The 19,416-nt window shown below is 35.2% G+C and overlaps 1 protein-coding gene across 1 annotated transcript in view; it reads right to left on the bottom strand.

The window, feature by feature from the left end:
- The window catches only part of DNA2 (DNA replication helicase/nuclease 2), a 49,618-nt gene that overhangs the window by 11,687 nt on the left and 18,515 nt on the right, over positions 1–19,416 (bottom strand). Inside the window, exons 6-14 of the mRNA XM_017667880.3 lie at positions 18,897–19,116; positions 14,855–14,972; positions 14,187–14,352; positions 11,600–11,794; positions 9,418–9,648; positions 6,396–6,512; positions 6,209–6,318; positions 5,812–5,921; positions 4,967–5,191 (exon numbers count right to left, since the gene is read on the bottom strand). Coding sequence (XP_017523369.3) covers positions 4,967–5,191; positions 5,812–5,921; positions 6,209–6,318; positions 6,396–6,512; positions 9,418–9,648; positions 11,600–11,794; positions 14,187–14,352; positions 14,855–14,972; positions 18,897–19,116 — 1,492 coding nt within the window. The remainder of the gene's footprint in view (positions 1–4,966; positions 5,192–5,811; positions 5,922–6,208; positions 6,319–6,395; positions 6,513–9,417; positions 9,649–11,599; positions 11,795–14,186; positions 14,353–14,854; positions 14,973–18,896; positions 19,117–19,416) is intronic.

Here is a 19,416-nt window from a genome sequence, read left to right as displayed (position 1 = left end):
TATTCATAATAGCCAAAAACTGGAAACAATCTAGATGTTTTTCAATGGATGAATGGTTAAACAAACTGTGGTATATGCATACAAGGAACAATCCTTACCAATAAAAAGGAACAAAAATTGATACATGCAACAAACTGAATCCCCAGGGTATTAGGATAAATGCAAAACAGCAATCCCAAAAGGTGCATACTGTATAGTTCCATTTATATAACATACTTGAAACGACTAAATTACAGAAATGGAGAACATATAAGTGGTTATCAGGGGTTAAGAAGAGGATGGGGTAGGAATGAAGTGCGTACAGTTATAACAGTGCAACATAAATGATCCTTGTGGTAATGGAACTATTCAGTATCTAGACTGTATCAATGTCAATATTCTGGTTGGATATTTTACTAGTGTTCTGCAAAATGTTACTTCTGACCAACATGGTATACATGACCTATTATTTCTTCAAACTGCATGTGAATCCATAATTATATCAAAATAAAGGTTAATTTAGAAAAAGTCAACCAGATAAACATCTCAGCCACTTCAAACTTCTTCAATAACTACTATAGATAGTAGACAGGCAAAGGAGCTGAAGGAACAGCTTATTAAATCTAATTTATTTCAGATCATTTTTTAAAGACAAAAATTATCAAGACGTCCCAGTAAAAACATACAGATATTAAATAATAAAATAAAAATTAGGTTCTACAAAATAGCAGCAGACTCAGAGACTCCAAGAAGGGATTAATGGTTACCAAAGGGGAGGGGTGTGGGACGGCAGGTGGGGAGGGAGGGAGAAGGGGACTGAAGGGTATTATGTTTAGTACACATGGTGTGCAGGATCACGGGGAAAACAGTGTAGCACAGAGAAAGCAAACAGTGAATTTGCGGCATCTTACTACACTGATGGACAATGACTGCATTGGGGTATGGATGGGGACTTGGGGTAAATGTAGTAACCACATTGTTTTTTCATGTGAAACCTTCATAAGAGTGTATATCAATAATATCTTAATAATAATTTAAAAAAATATTAGGTTCTACATTAAAGTCTAGAAATACCTATCACAAGACTGCTCATGTACCATTGCTTCTAGTTCAAACCCACTAAACAATCCTTGAGTAGTTTTCTAGGTGTGATATTGTAATATAATTAAGAAATATATATTTCATCTTCTTCCTTGTTCTTGGCACAGAACTCTTAAAACACTAGGTATTTTCTAAGGGTCAGGACTGTAAAGAACATCTTTTGTTAATTATAAGAAGCCCCTTTCAGAGGCAGAGGAAAAGATGGCAGTGTGACAAGTGAGGCAGAAACCTCCTCCCAAAACCACATATAACATGAAAATACAGCAAATACAACTAATCCTGAAAGAACAACCCAAAGCCTGCAGAACAAACTGTCTACATTTGGGGAGAAGAGAAGGCCACACAGAAAAGAGCAAAGTAGGAAAGCCATGATCCAGCAGGACCCAAGCCCTCCCCCGACCCCAGCTCACAGATGGGAGAAAGAGAAATGGAGCAGTGAGGGGGTAGAAGCCCAGGATTGCTAAACACCCACCCCTAGAGATCTGCTCCAGGAGTATGAACCTACATTACATGGTGCTCTGGAGATTAGTGGGGTTGGAAAGCAAAGTGAGGCAGAATGCTCAGAGAGACTGAGATTCCAGCCACTTGTGGAGAACAGGTCCCCACAACCGGCTGCTCCGGGACAAAAGAAAGGCGAGCACTTTGAAAGACTTTCCAACAGTTAGAGGGGTGCTAAAGGGACAAGGATTACATAGAGCTTGCTGCTCAGGAGAAAGGACAAGTGTATAAAATTGTTCTGGTACACTCAGTCCAGCAGGCTGGGAGCTTTCAGGAGCTTTAAATGTTCCTGAGGTGCCCCCACTGAGGTATGCAGCCTGCTGCTCCTTCCTCCCAGTGCACACCAGTCCGCACACCTGCTGCCCCAACAATCGTGCCAGGCCAGCCAGAGGGCACCCCCACCTATGGCAACTACAGGGGCATAAGGCAGAGGCTCCTCCTTGCACACTTGGCCCACTGGACCAGGCAGTGGAGGCAGGCACTGCAGCCAGGAAACAGTTAAGAACTCTTTCCTCCCATCAGGCACTGGTGCCACTCAACTGTGACCCCACGCCCCCTACTGCTCCAGGTGCTCCACAGCTCAAGAGTAGAGCATCTGCACTAGAGGGCGCTGCCCCATTCCTATATACTAACGATGAACTAGAAGAGAAATGAGGAAAACAATTCTATTTACAAATGCATCAGAAAGAATAAAACACTCAGGAATAAACCTAACCAAGGAGGTAAAAGACCTATACCCTGAAAACTACAAGACACTCATGAGAGAAATTAAAAGCACCAATAAATGGAAATACACCCGTGCTCATGGATAGAAAGAATTAATAATATCAAAATAGCCATCCTGCCTAAAGCAATCTACAGATTCAATGCAATCCCTATCAAAATTCCAACAGCATTCTTCAACAAACTACAACAAATAGTTCTAAAATTCATATGGAACCACAAATGACCCCGAATAGCCAAAGCAATCCTGAGAAGGAAGAATAAAACTGGGGGGATTATGCTCCCCAATTTTAAGCTCTACTACAAAGCCAAAGTAATCAAGACAATTTGGTACTGGCACAAGAACAGACCCATAGGCCAATGGAACAGAATAGAAAGCCCAGATACAAACCCAAGCATATATGGTCAATTAATATACGATAAAGGACCCATGGATATACAATGGGGAAATGACAGCCTCTTCAACAGCTGGTGTTGGCAAAACTGGACAGCTACATGTAAGAGAATGAAACTGGATTACTAACTCCATACACAAAAGTAAACTTGAAATAGATAAAAAACCTGAATGTAAGTCATGAAACCATAAAACTCTTAGAAAAAAACATAGGCAAACATCTCATGAATATAAACATGCACAACTTTTTCATGAACATATCTCCTCAGGCAAGGGAAACAGGGGTGAAAATGAACAAGTGGGACTATATCAAACTAAAAATTTTCTGTAGAGCAAAGGACACCATCAGCAGAACAAAAAGGCACCCTACAGTATGGGAGAATATATTTGTAAATGACATATCCGATAAGAGGTTAACATCCAAAATATATGAAGAACTCACACGCCTCAACAACCAAAAAGCAAATTACCTGATTAAAAAATGGGTGGAGGATCTGAACACACATTTCTCCAAAGAAGAAATTCAGATGGCCAACAGGCACATGAAAAGATGCTGCACATCACTAATTATCAAAGAAATGCAAATTAAAACCACAATGAGAGATCACCTCACACCAGTTAGGATGGCCGACATCCAAAAGGCAAGGAACAACAAATGCTTGTGAGGATCTGGAGAAAGGGGTACCCTCCTACACTGTTGGTGGGAATGTAAATTAGATCAACCATTGTGGAAAGCAATATGGAAGTTCCTCAAAAAACTCAAAATAGAAATATCATTTGACCCAGGAATTCCACTTCTAGGAATTTACCCTAAGAATACAAGTTCTCAGATTCAAAAAGACATATGCAACCATATGTTTACCGCAGCACTATTTACAGTCGTCAAGATATGGAAGCAACCTAAGTGTCCATCAGTAGAGATGTGGTAAATATACACAATGGAATATTAAGTCATAAGAAAACAAATCCTACCAGTTGCAACAACATGGATGGAGCTAGAAGGCATTATGCTCAGTGAAATATGCTAGTAGGAGAAAGACAAGTACCAAATGATTTCACTCATTTGTGGAGTGTAACAACGAAGCAAAACTGAAGGAACAGAACATCAGCAGACTCACAGACTCCAAGACGGGACTAGCAATTACCAAAGGGAAGGGTTTGAGAGGGTGGGCTGGGAGGGAGAAGAGGATTAAGGGGCATAATTAGCACACATAATATAGGTAGTCTCGGAGAAAACAGGAGAGCACAGAGAAGACACGTAGTGATTCTATAGCATTTTACTGCGCTGATGGACAGTGACTGCAATGGGGTATGTGTGAGGGACTTGATAATATAGGTGAATGTTGAAACCACAATGTTGCTCATGTGAAATCTTTATAAGATTGCATATATCAATGACACCTTAATAAAAAAAAAAAAGCCTCTTTCAACCATACCTGAGTTTATGCTAATAAGGGATGGAAGCTGGTTGTGAAGGAACCAACCCTGTAATCAGAAGGCTAGAACTTTCAGCTCCACTTCCACCTAATCTACCTCTACTTCGCCACCACCAGAAAAGGGAGAGGGACTGGGCATCAAGCTATTGACCAATGGCCAATGATTTAATTAATCATGCCTATGTAACAGTATCTCCATAAAAACCCTCAACAAACATGTTGGGAGAGCTCCAGGATTGGTGAACACATGGTGATGGAAGGGTGGTTTACTTGGAGAGGGCATAAGAACTCCATACCCCTTTCCACATACCTTCCCCTCCACATCTTTTCCATTTGGCTACTTCTGAGTGTATTATATAGCCAGTAACATAGGAAGAAAAGCAATTTCTTGAGTTTTGTGAACTATTCCAGCAAATTATTGAACCCAAGGAGAGGGTTATGCCAACCCTGATTTATTCATGGTTGTTCAGAAGCAGAGGAGGCTCAGCTGTGCAACTGAGAACTGAAGTTTGGGGCAGTCTCATGAACCCTGAACCAGTGGGGTCTGCACTAACTCCAGGTATTTAGTGTCAGAAGTGTTCTGAGTAGAGAGAAACAGAATTTTCCTTTACTAGGATACAGTAAACCAGAAGAGCCCTGAATAATAAACCAGCAACTTCATTTCAGTTTAGAAGCAAACAGCAAAGTACAAATTAATAAACTCGTCCATTGACTTCTATAAATTAAACACATGCAAATTTGTTCAATGTGACTGAATCTCCCAGAATATATTTTCTGCCCTCATTCTCAGCTACAAAAACTATTGTCAGTATTATTATACAATAATTGTACTTACTTGACTATTGTAGAGTTCCTCTAGAAGGGCTAAGGATTTAATGGACTCTGATCTGCAAATTTCCTCCTCTGTAAATTTCTGGATACCTGGATGAACCTTTTGAGTCTGACCCAGGCGCAAAAATCCAATTTTAAACTTCACTAACTTCAAAAGAATATTGTCAACAGCAGAGTGAGTATAGCTGGTCAACAAAACACTAAAACCACAGGCATAGAGAATTCGTACCTAACAATGAATAAGAGAAAGGAAAACAGAATTACTTTTAATTCCAGATAAATTTTAACATGTTTACATTTTTCAAATAGAATCAGAAAACTTAATAGGAAGCATATCTAAGAGCTAAGCCATGTAACTCTTTTGGAAACTATAAAACCAAAATGTTTTATAAAAATAGCATGGCATTATTGTCATGTTATTAATGACATTAATAATATATTATTAGTGATAATAAAACAATACATATAAACTTGAATGGTGTCTGGCACACAGTATCAATCAGTAAATATTTTCTGTCATCCTTCTGATTACTCTAAGACTGCTCAGAAATTTACTGACATGTAAAAAAACCCAAGAAACATATTTCAGCTGCCTTGGTACAATTTATCATTTTTTAAAGGAAAGGAAAACAATGATACATATGCTACCAACAGAAAGGGACCTTAGATAATCCTAAATGTAAGAAATCTACATGATTTAGCTTTTCTATTTCTCATGTCATTCTAAAAAGATAAATGGAAATAAAGGCATTTTGATTTAAAATTCATCCCTTTTGGTATCAAATATCACATTCTCTGACTGAGAAGCTGATTTAAATATTTAGTTTCTAAGCAAAAGAATAACCTTACTAGAGTACATATTGTAGTTGTTTTTCCTGTTCCAGGCATGCCCACGATGAGTGTGTAGTCTTTTGAAAGGAGTACCTTTTTCATTGCTTGCCTCTGAGGTTTATTCAAACCTACATTTAAATTTAAAAATAACAGGAAAAAGTGTTGAATTTTAATGAGCAAATTAACTGTTTTATAAGAAAAGCAGCCTCTATTCAAGTCTGTCCTTCAGTACATCTTTTCAAAGTAAGAAAATATCATGGTGACATCAAAGGATATATATAAATTTCTACCAAAGAGTCTGTCTGAAAAGTATAATTTTAAGTTTAATAAATTAAATTATAGACTGTAATACAGATAAAATTATAAACAGAATCAAGAAAGCTTAATGGAAGCAGACATGCTGATTATAGCATACCTTTTAGAATGCAGGCAACGGTATCTTTTGCATCATGTGGAAGAACAGAACTGAGGTAGGATATAAACTGGGGTTCACGAAAGTCAATGATTAAATCTCGAAGTTTTTGGCTAAAAAGAAAAAAATGCTTTTAGTAATATTCCTTATGAAGATGGGGTAAAATTCAGATTCATTCATTGTTACAAACCTGATGCAAGTATTTTCCATCAATTTAGAAAGATTTCCTAATGGGGTATCTATATCACAATTTTTTTCTTCCTGGTCCAATCTGAACAAAGTTGATTCTGGAAGTACTGACAAGTTCCTAAAACAGCAAACAAGTGCACACAGATGTATTTCAATTAACATCATCAATTGGTCTGTATAAGAAATAGGTAGCTGTCTGCTAAAAGAGCAAATGGGCCAGCATAGCTATTAAAATGGCTACCAGCCCCAAATTCACACTTGCCAATCAAAGACAGCATGAGACCTGAGACTGGTGGGAGAAGGGGACGGCACCAGGCACCAAGGTCAAAGCAGTTAAAAATTAGGACCCTACATTTGCTGACAATTCACTTGGCCTTGCAATTTAACCTGGCTTATCATGCTTAGAGGGATCCTGAGCAGACAGCTCCTTCTTCCTCAAGCCTGGGGTACAGGTCTCTTTCCTGAGGCCTTCTCCCACTCCTCCACCAGCCTCTAAAACCCTGGTGTTCCTTAGGGTCCCCTCCCTGGTTCTCTGCACCACTCTTTCTTGTTATTTTCCCTTTGATCTATGCCTACATGGGGATCTAAATCTGCAGGACTCTAAATCTTCAGGCCCGATCTCACCTTCCTCTCCCACCTGGTTCCCCAGAAGCTTCAAGGCTGGATATACAGCAGGCACCAAGATCTTTCCACTTGGTTAAAATCCAGTTATGAAAATTCAGTATATTCAAAACTGAACAACTCTTCATCCCTGCTGAACCTGACCCTCCTCCTGTAGTCCTGATCTCAGTTAGTGGCACCTGCATCTACACTGCTACCTTGATCCTTCCCTCTCCCTCTCCCCAACCCGTACTTCCAATCAATATACAAACGCCAGCCAATTTTACTTTTTAAATACTCTTCAAGTCATTCCATCCTCTCTGCCAAAACTACCCTGCCCTCAGTCACCTTTAGCCTGGACCAGTATAATAGTTCCCTGATTTCTTCAGTTTTGCCTCCGTTAATTAACTCTATTTTCCACAATGCATCCACAGAAAAAAGCAAATCTGATTATTGTCATTCTTCTGTTTAAAACTCTCCAATGCATCTGAATGAATAAAGTCAAAACTTTTTAATGTAGTATATAAGACCTTCTATGACCTGACCCCTCCAATTTCTTCCTTCTTTATATATTACATTCCAGAAATAATTACCTACACTTTCCTGAACGCTCCATTTCAAGCTATATTATTGCATCATCATGCCTTAATGCACCACGTTTCCTCTATCCAGTATACTCTTCTCAGTGCTTCACCAGTCTACCTTATTAATCCACAGAATGAAGATCCAGAATGATCTTTTTCAAAAAGCCTTCCCTGAGCTTTCTAAAATTGGGTTGCCTCTCCTCCATGTTCCCATCAATTTGAATACTTGTCATATTAGACTGAAATATGTATTTGTCTACCCACAGATGATAAATTCCTCAAGGATTTGCAAAGTACCAAATACGGAATAGACACTAAAATAAATACTGCAAAAGATTACAGGAAATCCTAACAGAAAACAGAAATATCATGGTTCATACTCCCATATCATGAAACCCAGACTAGGCTTGGTTATAGCTTAACTAGGATTACAGATTGGTAGAGAACAAGTCTGGACAGTTCTGTTGTAGTTACACATAAGTCACTGCACCCCAATTGCTGATCAACATTCATTAAGAAATGGTGACACATGCCTCCACTGAAATATAAGGAAGTACGTGGAAGAGGGGAATATGGATATTGGAGAATATGGATACCACAAATTTTCATACCAACTATTCTACTATTTAATATTTTCCTTTAAATCAACTCATTTTGTTTTAACTGAGATAAAATATATCACAACTATAAATGGAAAAAAAATTTTTTTTCTTTAAAAAACAGGAGAGATTGAAATGATGAGTGCCCATAGTGCTAAGGAGAAATAAGCTTTACAGCGAACACAGGGTATCTGTCCTGCCTGCCACACATGTGGTTATGAGAGTTAGATGAGGTTATGTGCACATTAGCAGTATGGAAAGTAATGTACAAGGCAAACACTTAGCAGTTGGTAGTTTTCAAAATGTTAAAGATGAAATCAGCACATGATGCAACAATTCCACTAGGAGGTATCTACAAAGGCAAATAAAAATATGTTCACATAAAAATTTGTATGTGACTATTTGTAGCAACACTTGCCATTAATACCCCAAAAGTGGAAACAACTCAGATGTCACTTAGCTGGTGAATGGATGAACAAAATGTGGTCTATACACATAATGGAATATTATTCAGCCATAAAAAGAAATGAAGTATTGATAAATGCCAAAGTGAACCTCATAAACCTTATGCTAAGCAAAAGAAGCCCAACAAAAAAGGTCATGTATTGTGGTTCTATTCACATGAAATACTCAGAATAGATAAATCCAAAGACAGAAAAGCAGATTAATTGTTGCCAGAGGCTGAAGGGAGGGAGAAGTCACAAGTGACTGCTTAATGGGTATGAAGCTTCAGGATTAAGAAAGTGTCCTGGAATTAGATAGAAGTAATGATTACACAATATTTTCAATGTACTAAATACCACTGACCTGTACATTTTAAAATGGTTATTGGTCCATTTTATATGAATTTTACCTGTTTTTTAAAAAAAGGATTGAAGTACTGACACCTGCTACTACATGAAGATGAACCTTGAAAACAGTATGCCAGGTGAAACAGCTACAAAAGACCACATATTGTATGATCCCATTTATATGAAATGCTCAGAACAGGCAAGTCTATAGAGACAGAAAGGAAACTGGTGGCTGCCTAGGGCTGGGGGAGTGAATGCTAAAGGGCACAGGGCTCTTCCTGGGGTGATGAAAATGTTTCTAAAATTGATTTTCATGATGGTTGCATAACAATACTAAAAGCTGCTGAATTGTACAATTTAAATGGATTAACTGTATGGTATGTGATTTTATGTCAATAAAACTGTTACTCCTCACTCTCCCCCACACACAAAAGGGAACATTTCATTACCTGTCTAATAAACAGATTACTGTTGTCATGTTAATCTCTTTCACATATCCCCTAGACAATGCAAACAGTGTTCTCTCTTCTCCACTTAAAATAACTCTGTCACCTGCCATTAGATTTGTGATGGGCATGGCACCATTTTTACGTTGGAAATTATGCAAATATTGTCCATCACAAACTGTCCTTACACGTTCTATTCTGATTAGGTTTCCAATGCAGTTGCCATTTTCCTCCCTATGAAGGAGAAAGAGAAACAGAGAAATAATGCTTCCATTTACATCACATACAAAAACACTCTGCATTTTCCAACAATTTACAGCCTACCCTTAAACAGTAATGGGTTTGAACTGTGTGAGTCTACTTATGCATGGATTTTCTAACACATGGAAGTTTTTTTGGGGATTTGTGACAATTTAAAAAAATATTTTCTGTGACTTTATTTTAAGAATACAGTATATAATACTGTATACACATTAACAAAAAACATGTGTTAATCAACCACTCATGTTATTGGTAAGGTTTCCCGGTCAACAGTAGTATATTAGTAGTTACGTTTTGGGGAAGCCAAAAGTTATATGCACATTTACAACTGCAGCAGGCGTGGGGGCAAGGGGGTCAGCATCTCTAATCCCCAAGTTGTTCAAGGGTCAACTGTACTTAGTCATCTGATCCCTTATAAAAGCACTAATATTGAGTCTGTCATTTTTATAGTTTCCATAATTTACACTCAAGTGTTAGAAATGCTGAGGAAACAGTCTATTGGTTTTAAAATAATCTCACCAATAGGCCTCCAGACAGGTGCTAGGGAGCATCTCCCTTGTAGCACAGAGAGGCTGGGATCAGCACTTTGATCCTTGAATAACACCTCTATTTCTGTGCTGACACACGTAACATTACAGAAGCACACTGTAATAACGTGTCCTTAAATCTGATGTGGCAACAGTAACCTATTTCTTTAGTATGTGTAAGAGCACTTATAATTTTTTGTTATTAAAATAATGGCAGGTGATTTGCAGCACATGGATGCAACTAGAGTGTATTACGCTCAGTGAAATAAGCCAAGAGGAGAAAGACAAGTACCAAATGATTTCACTCATTTGTGGAGTATAACAACAAAGCAAAACTGAAGGAACAAAACAGCAGCAGATTCAGACTCCAAGAAGGGACTAGCGGTTACCAAAGGGGAGGAGTTGGGGAGGATGGGTGGGGAGGGAGGGAGAAGGGGATTAAGGGGCATTATGATTAGCGCACATAATGTAGGTGGCTCATGGGGAAGGCAGTACAGCATGGAGGAGACAAGTAGTGACTCTGTAACATCTTATTACGTTGATGGACAGTGACTGCAATGAGGTTTGGGGGGGACTTGATAATACGCGTGAATGTTGTAAAAACCTTCAAAGATTGTGTATCAATGATATCTTAACAAAAATAATAATAATAGCAAGCAAATTGACAATTTCACTTCTTTTAAGAAATAAGTATTAAGCATTTACAATCTCTTAGTCACTATTAAATACTATATAACCTCAGAAGTTTGTTGGTGTATATACATGACATATTCACTGTACTTCTGCAATCTATCAAAAACTATCTAACTTTCTCCACTGGGTGGTTTCCTTATGTTAAAGTCTACTATTATAGAACTAATGATCCAATTATTTCTAAAGTCACATTATTATCAATATTCATTCTGCAAGGAAATGGATCAAAAACAACCAAATAATAAGAAAAATACTATGCAAAGATATACAATATTACAATCTTATAAGTACCTTGTAAAAAAAAATGGATCTCACAAAATACAAGATTGGCCAGTTTTACAAAATTTGAATCTGTATCAAAACTTAAAAAATATATGAACTTTTAAATACTAGTATTTAAAATACTAAATAAAACATCATTAATTTGTACTCTATCAATATGCCAAAATTCACCTTACAATATTCAAATTTATACTCTTCACTGATGAAAAAGATTTACTTTCTAAAATAAGATTTCTACTGAAAATTAAAAACCGTGATCTACTTAGACACAATTCATTGAAAGCCACCTGGAATTGGCATGAATATATGAAATTGCACATATTTAACATGCTACATGACCTGTATTTGTCATGAATTCCAAATGCCATTCCACTAGCTAATCCAAATTACTGAAATTTTACTGTATTAAATGGACCACTTACATTTCTGAAGCAGGCATTAACCATATATTTTGGTGATTTTTTTTATTATCCTTTGATTTTGACTCTAGGGTTAACATTAGACACCAAAGACTGAAATACTCCAAGTGTGTAACCTTTAGATGCTGGGTTTCTTCTTTTATTTTGGACAGCATGCCAATTGGAACAGAACTGTCATCCATCTGTTGTTCAACTGCTCTAAAGATAAAGCTCCAAGTCAGAGATGTACACAGAACATTTCACTGGCTGGCTACGAAATGAGGTATTTCTAATATAAGTACACATATATGATGAACAGCATAACATTGTAACAACAGCCCATAGTTTTCTTTAAAAGTTATTTCAACATTTTATAAGCCAAATGTGTACAAAAAAAATGCACAAGAAAATTCAATACAGTTGACTCTTGAACAAGGGTTTGAATTGCATGGATCCACTTATATGCAGATTTTCTCACTAAATACATTGGAAAACTTTTTGGAGATCTGCAACAATTTTAAAAAAGAATTGTTTTTGCTAGCTTTACTGTTAGAATACAGTATATAACACATATAACAAACTGTGTTAGTGTATTGTTTATGTTATAAGTAAGGATTCAGTTAATAGTGGGCTATTTTATTAGTTCAGTTTTGGAGATTCAAGTTATATGCAGCTTTTCAACTGTGAAGGGGTTGGCACCCCAAGACCTGAGTTGTTCAAGAATTAACTGTACTGCATTATTTTGCCTTCAATGACTGTCCCCCTAAAAACTACTTAAGTTTGGTATACTCTAGTCTTCATTCCTATATGTAGCAAGATTTGGCTTTTTGTACAACTGCATTTCTCAAAATCACATCTCGCTGTGCCATAAGAAAGTCAACATAGAAATATGAAGAATCTTCTAGGGTATCAATTTGCTGAATATCAATCTTTAAATTTTATATAGAAATAAATATAGGATAGCATACAAAACATTGAGAAAAAAGTAAGATTTCAAAGACAAAGCCATATGATTTTACTAATTTGTGGAATCTAAAAACAAAACAAAACACAACGAACAAAAAAGCAGTAGACTCACAGACACTGAGAAGTGACTGGTGGTTACCAATGGGGGAGAGGTTGGGGTAGGTGAGCGAAGAGGGTACGTGGAATAAAGGAGCTCAAAAATCTCAATCATAATGTAAGGTGGTCATGGGGATGGAAGTGCAGCATGGAGAATAGCCAAGGTTCTGTAACATCTTCCTATGTTGACAGTAACTGCATTAGTTGGGGTTAGGATTTAATAATATGTGTAATTGTTGAACCACTGTGTTGTATACTTGAAACCAATATATTGTGTATCAACTATACTTGAATAAAAAAATAAAAATTAAACTTAAAAAGACATTTCAAAAAAACGTGCTTGTACTATAGGCCAACTACCCATGGTGCACAGTCTTTGACATTAAGAGATCCTTTGATACAGTACTTTAAGAAACCCTGTGTGTGAATTTCTAGGCTGAATTACAACTTTGATTCTAATCTGATCTTGTTACCTAGTCTGTATTTATATCTAACTCTTATTTTGTTTCCTTCAAAACTTTCACTGGCCTATGAAGGCATATATACACATGACTGTTCACAAGACAGCTAATACATTTCCCTTATGTGGAAAAATAGACACATATAAACAAGACAAGTCCACTGGATCCAGTGGACTATCAAATGGTCCAGAGGAACCAATTTCTGGTTTTTAACTACAAAGGCCTGAAATTAAAATAGCAACTAAGATAAGGAATACTTCTTGAGATAACATTTAAGAAAAGTATTGTAATCAAAATGTCTATACTATATCTTCACCAGATTCCTAAGTCTTAAAATTATTTCATTTCTGCATAATCTATATGCAGCCAGCCAGATTAAAATATCCAATTTTAGAAAAAGTGTAAAAAGCCTTCAATTATTACCCAAGGAAAAAGGCTTATTAAAAATATGAACTGTGTCATAATGCATGAGCAAAACCAAAAGTTTCTGTGATGACTGCCCTTGTACTGTTCACCATGTAACTTATTCACTATGTAAGAATTTGTTCTCCATGTAAGAACTTGTTCGTTACGCTTTAGAAGATTGGAGACTGATGAAAATTAGGCTTGGGGTGGATTAATGATTGTGCCTTGAGCATTGACGCCCCTATACAGAATTTTATTGTTGTTAACAACCATTTGATCAATAAATATGAGAGATGCCCTCTAAAAAAAAAAAAAAAAAAAGTACTTCCAATTGTAAAATAAATAAGTAACCGGGATGTAATGTATAGCATAAGGAATATAGTCAAAATATTGTAACAACTTTGTATGGTGATAGCTGGTAGCTAGAGTTATCATGTATATAAATGTTGAATCACTGTGTTGTACACCTGAAACTAATGTAATCCTGTGTGTCAACTACCCTTCAATAAAAAATAATTTAAAAAATATATATATGAACTGTGATTTTTTTATTCCTTTTTAGAAATACAACAAAGAAAAATAACTAAAATGAAATCATCGATGCCAGACCAGCCAAGAATGTCCAATCATTTTGAAGTGAATGCATACGTCACTGAAATACTTCTAGAAGACAGTGCATTTACCTGCTATAAAGAGCACAGTTGCCCATTTGTGAACAATATTTGCAGGTTTGTTGCTCTTCAATTATCTGGGGCAAACGAGCAAGCTTTGCCTTCTCCTTTCCAGTATCAGATTTGCTAATACGGTGAAACAAAGAGAATGCCATCTGGTTTCTTAGCCTTAGTAATTCTATAGCAAAAATAAAGGATGGGTATTTTTAAAGAATTAAGTAATTATGTATCTTTTCCATATATGAAACATTTAGATTCAAAACTGTAAAAAAGAGTAAAGAACAACATTCATATTTCTCACTATACTAGAATAACCACTATTATCATTTTGGTATATTTCCTTCAATTTTTGTTCACATGATTTAAGTTCTTTAAATAACCATGTATCGCACATTGTGAAGCTGGTGTTTTTAGCTGAATGCTAAGGATAAACACAGCTACCTAGAGTGTCTCAAATATAGGATAGGAGGTTTAAAATAGAGTTTTGTATAATAAAATTTTTAAAGGCCAATAATGTTTTCAACTTACAATACATAGTTAAAATTCTTTTTTAAAAATACCACAACTACAAAGTACAAGTAAGCTCAATGAGCAACTGTCAGATATATATGCTTATCACGAAAAGTTGGAGGAAAAAATAAATGAAACCCAGAGAAGTAAAACTGAGAAAACAGTTCAACCTCTTTTATCAAGATGGTTGGCAGGCACAGGGTACATATGGCCAGTCTTGAGGTAGAGGAGCAGGCCAGCCTCAGGATCAGCTCTTCTCTCTTGGCTTAGCAGTGTGTACAGAACAAGCTGTGAAAACATTGTGTATTTTGTCAAATAAAACTTTAACTTTTTCTATTTCCATATATGTTTTGCAATCAACACTTTTGTAATTTCAAAATCAAAAGATCATTTAAGCTATTTCCACTTTGAAAATAACATGAGCCAAATTAGTAAAAGTTAACAATAAATTCAATGTCAAATATTTAACCTCCAAAAAACATAAATTTATGCTACTCAGTTTTATGCAGACAAAACTATTTAGAATTTTTCTTAGACAGTAAACATGTAGATTTCTAATAAATTAAAGAGGGAAATTTATCAAACTGTTTTACATTTTGAAGTTAATAGTCTTTAGACACTATTTTCACTGTTTAAAATTAGTAAACCTGTGGTACATATACACAAAGGCATAAAAAAGAAAGAAATCCTGCCATTACAACAACATGAATGGACCTAGAGGGTATTATGCTAAGTGAAATAACCCAGGCAAAGAAAGACAAATACCATATTATTTCCCTTATTTGTGGACTCTAAAAACAAAATAAGACAAAATGAACAAAACAGCAGTAGGCTTATAGACACTGAGAAGTGGTTACCATGGGAGAGGGGTTGGGATGGGTGTGGGGTTAGTGAGGGGGATAAAGGGGCACAAAAATTCTCAATCATAATATAAGTTGGTCATGGGGATGGCAGCACAGCATGGATAATATAGCCAATGATTCTTTAACATCTTTCTAACATTGAAAGACAGTAACTGCACTAGTTGGGGTGAGGATTTAATAATGTGGGTAACTGTAGAATCACTGTTGCATACTTGAAACCAATGTAAGATTGTATATCAACTATACTTCATTAAAAAGTAAAATAAAAATAATTGAATGGAACAATAAAATGCATATTACTTATGTCATAGTTACTGAGACTAACTCTACAGAGTTTACTGTTTTCCCAGGGCATGAGGAATCATTACTGAATTGGATGTATGTGGTGCTCTTCAAAGAAACCATCTGAGACAAGTCAGAAATAGCTCCTGTAGTTCATAATAACACCTTAGCAGCAAGAACAAGTCATTTGTTAGTCATATATACAAGCTAACAACAAGACAGTTTGTTTTCCAAGAGATCTCTAAGATCAAAATAATAATGTCTTTAAATCATAAAATTCTAAAATGCTGACAGTAATTATAATTAACATGCCTAAGTATACTTTCAAATTATAATTATAGTCTTATTTTCTAAGCTACATTTAAAACGTAGTAATTTATGGAAGGCAAAGTGTATTATCTGTAGCATAAATATTAATTATATCTACAAACTCATCATTAAATGTCCAAAGATAAGCTTACAAAAAACAAAAATAAATTTCATTGACTTCCATTCTTTTGCTCCTATCACAAACAATGGTGCTTCTGCAATTAGCAAACGTTAATAGAAATATAGAAGAAACCCCAACACATAAATTTTGCAAAAATACAATCCCAGATCCTAAATGTTCAAGGACATTTATAGGAATACTATAGTAACCTCAAATGCCTACAAAGCAAAATGTAGAACTGTTCAGCCTTGGGAAACTATCATGCCACAGTTTGATATGTTAGCTTGGTATCCTAAATTCATCTGTAACATAGGAACCTTATGAAGGGCTGTTGCTTCAACATTTGAGCCTATAATGCATGTTTTGGGAGGCCTCCTTACAAGCATAGGTGTTCCCTGATATAGCATAGGTACCAAATAAAACTTTTTAAAAATAAAATAAACTCATAAATGACCGGGTAAAGCCTGGGGCTGTGGACCAAGGGAGTCATCCAAAACTAATTGTCCTCCAGTGTTAAGTTTTTCCCTCCATGGGAACTGTCACAGGAGAGTTATATGGACTCTGCTTCTGGGACTTTTTAGAAGGGGAAAAATGTCTGAAAGGAAATTCCCCCATTTGTACACTATTATTACAATTACAATTCAATTATGCCACAAGTTAAACAGTTAACTTATTTTGTGAGCTGACTTAGGGATTAAAGCTCCATGTAGTATCTTTCCTTTAGGAAATGTGTTTCAAGTGCCAAATTACTGACTTAAAAATGACTTCTAGAATACAATCCATTTATAAAATAAATATCTTCTTTAATTTAGTTTGTAACATAAATTTTTTCTGTGTTACTAAAGTAAAAAGGTTACATCTTCTAAGAGAGCAAGTCTATGTCTTTCTGCATCCCCATTATCTATATAACTCAATGAATTACTACTGTTTTTTTCAATGACTCCTTTCTTGCACAATGAATATGCAATATAAACTCCAATATTTTTGTTTGAGCTTTGTTCTAACCAATTTCATCATTTTTTAAATACAAGAAATACTGTTTTATTTGTAAAAGTTCTTCTTGCAGCTTCTCTTCTTCAAAAAGTTCCAACTGAACAAAATTAAATACAATAATATTATTTGCCTTGAAGGCACTACAATTTAGATCAGCAACTGTAGAAGAAAGAAGTCTTTGAATCTAGACTACTTTATATGCTTAAATGCTTTTATATTTCTCCTCCTTTTAAGCTTTCAAAGTGGTCTTCATCAAACTTGTTCTTAATGAAGTAAAAAAAATGTTTTCAGTTTCATGTACACAGAACACATTTCTTCAAATCTTTAATTTCAAAAACAGCTTTTCTTCTTTCTTGGCATGATCTTCCTTCCTGAAGAGGGCTTTAATCTAGCCAAGTCTTTAATTCATAATTTCAGCCACTTCTGTACTACAGAGTGAAAAATTCAAGTCTTCTAATATGGAAGACCTATTTTTTCTCTGCCTCCAGTATCTAATAAAACCCAACAATAGGCTAAACAACAAAATAACATCACTTGTCATTCCTAAATAGAAAAACTTACATGTGAATATTTGGTATTTGGTACTCAACTAAGAATAGTAAATTGAAACCAATATAAGATTATGTATCAATTATACTTCAATTAAAAAAAAGAGAAAGAAAAAAAATAGCAAGAAAAATTTAGTAAGAGTCTCTTTAATTCCTATTACACAATTCAGTATTTTGAACCTAAACCTTATTTTATATAAAATCTGATGAAATAATATGTGAAATTCCGAGGGCAAAAAGGAAATTTAAATTATGTTACAAATGCTATGTTGTCATATAATTTATTCCCCCAATATATATTATAGCAAAAAATACTATTGCTATCCTTTAGTTTAATCTTTGCTGATTTAAAAGTGTATAAAATACACCATAGACTACTATTGTGGAAATGGGCAGCCAGAATGGAAATAATTAGAAAACAAAATAGAACTTTATGTTAATTATTTTGATTTCTTAAGTCACTTTAATTTAAATTTCAGATAATTTTGAATAGAAGATTCTTATATTTACCAAAAGAAAAAATAATAATAAAAAACTTGAATTTAACCTAATGGCAAGACACAATTCTGTATTTCTTTTTAGATAAAATCAATATAATCAAAGGTTGGAAATAAAAGAATGAATTTACACTGATATTTCCTAAGATATTACATGAAAATACTAGTTCCATGGTAATTTAGGCTTAGAAAGCACTGGGTTAAACACAGCTAAAATAAATCTGTATTACTTTAAGATTTCTCAGAAATTTTATATGTAATGTGTGCATCATTAAATCTCCAAATATGCTTGGTTTCCCCAACTTATATGACAAGGCATTCTTTTTTAAGAGTTATCTGTTTAGACTACTAGTATGGCAGCATAAACGTGGCAACACCAGCTTATAAATTCAGCTGTGGTATTTCTTTGCTAGGGAAAACTTTCTGCTGTGGCCATGCATATATTTATAATACATTATGAGTGCATTAGATACTTCAAAATTGTAAAGTACTATAGGAAACTCAAATAACAATAACCAGAATTGAAGTAAAATATGTAAAAAAGACACCTTTTAAAAATACATTAAACATACAGATAACTCTCTTACTAAGATCTATACCTGACTACGATGTTCAATAGAATTTGATTCTTTGCCAGTTTTCAGTTCCAATGGCATTATCTTATATTTTGTTTTACATCCTCGATGTATTTTCACACCAACTGTAACATCTATTTTGCCCTTTAGCCCAAACCTAGGGGACCAAATGCTTTCTTCAATATCCAGTGAGTTTATGATTTCAATTTTGCATGTCAAATTATTGTTACTATTATCACTTGGCCTAAAAAAGAAAACAAAACAAAAAAATACTTAATTAGAACACCTAGCTCATTTTTCACATGCTGCCATTTACTCTCTATAGGATAGAAAATGTAGGGCTGGGAAAGACTCTACATACCTTTAAAGCAGTGACTCTCAAAGTGTGATTCCTAGACAATTATGTTATTACATGGAATTTGTTATAAATGTAAATTCTCAGGCCCCACTCCAGATCTACTCAATCAGAAACTATGGGTAAGACCCAGCAATTTGTTTACCAAACTCTCCAAGAGATTCTGATGCATGTTAAAGTTTGAGAACC

The sequence above is a fragment of the Manis javanica genome, chromosome 7 (assembly GCF_040802235.1).
Source record: "Manis javanica isolate MJ-LG chromosome 7, MJ_LKY, whole genome shotgun sequence".
NCBI lineage: Eukaryota > Metazoa > Chordata > Mammalia > Pholidota > Manidae > Manis > Manis javanica.
This window is presented reverse-complemented; position numbering and strand designations above follow the sequence as displayed.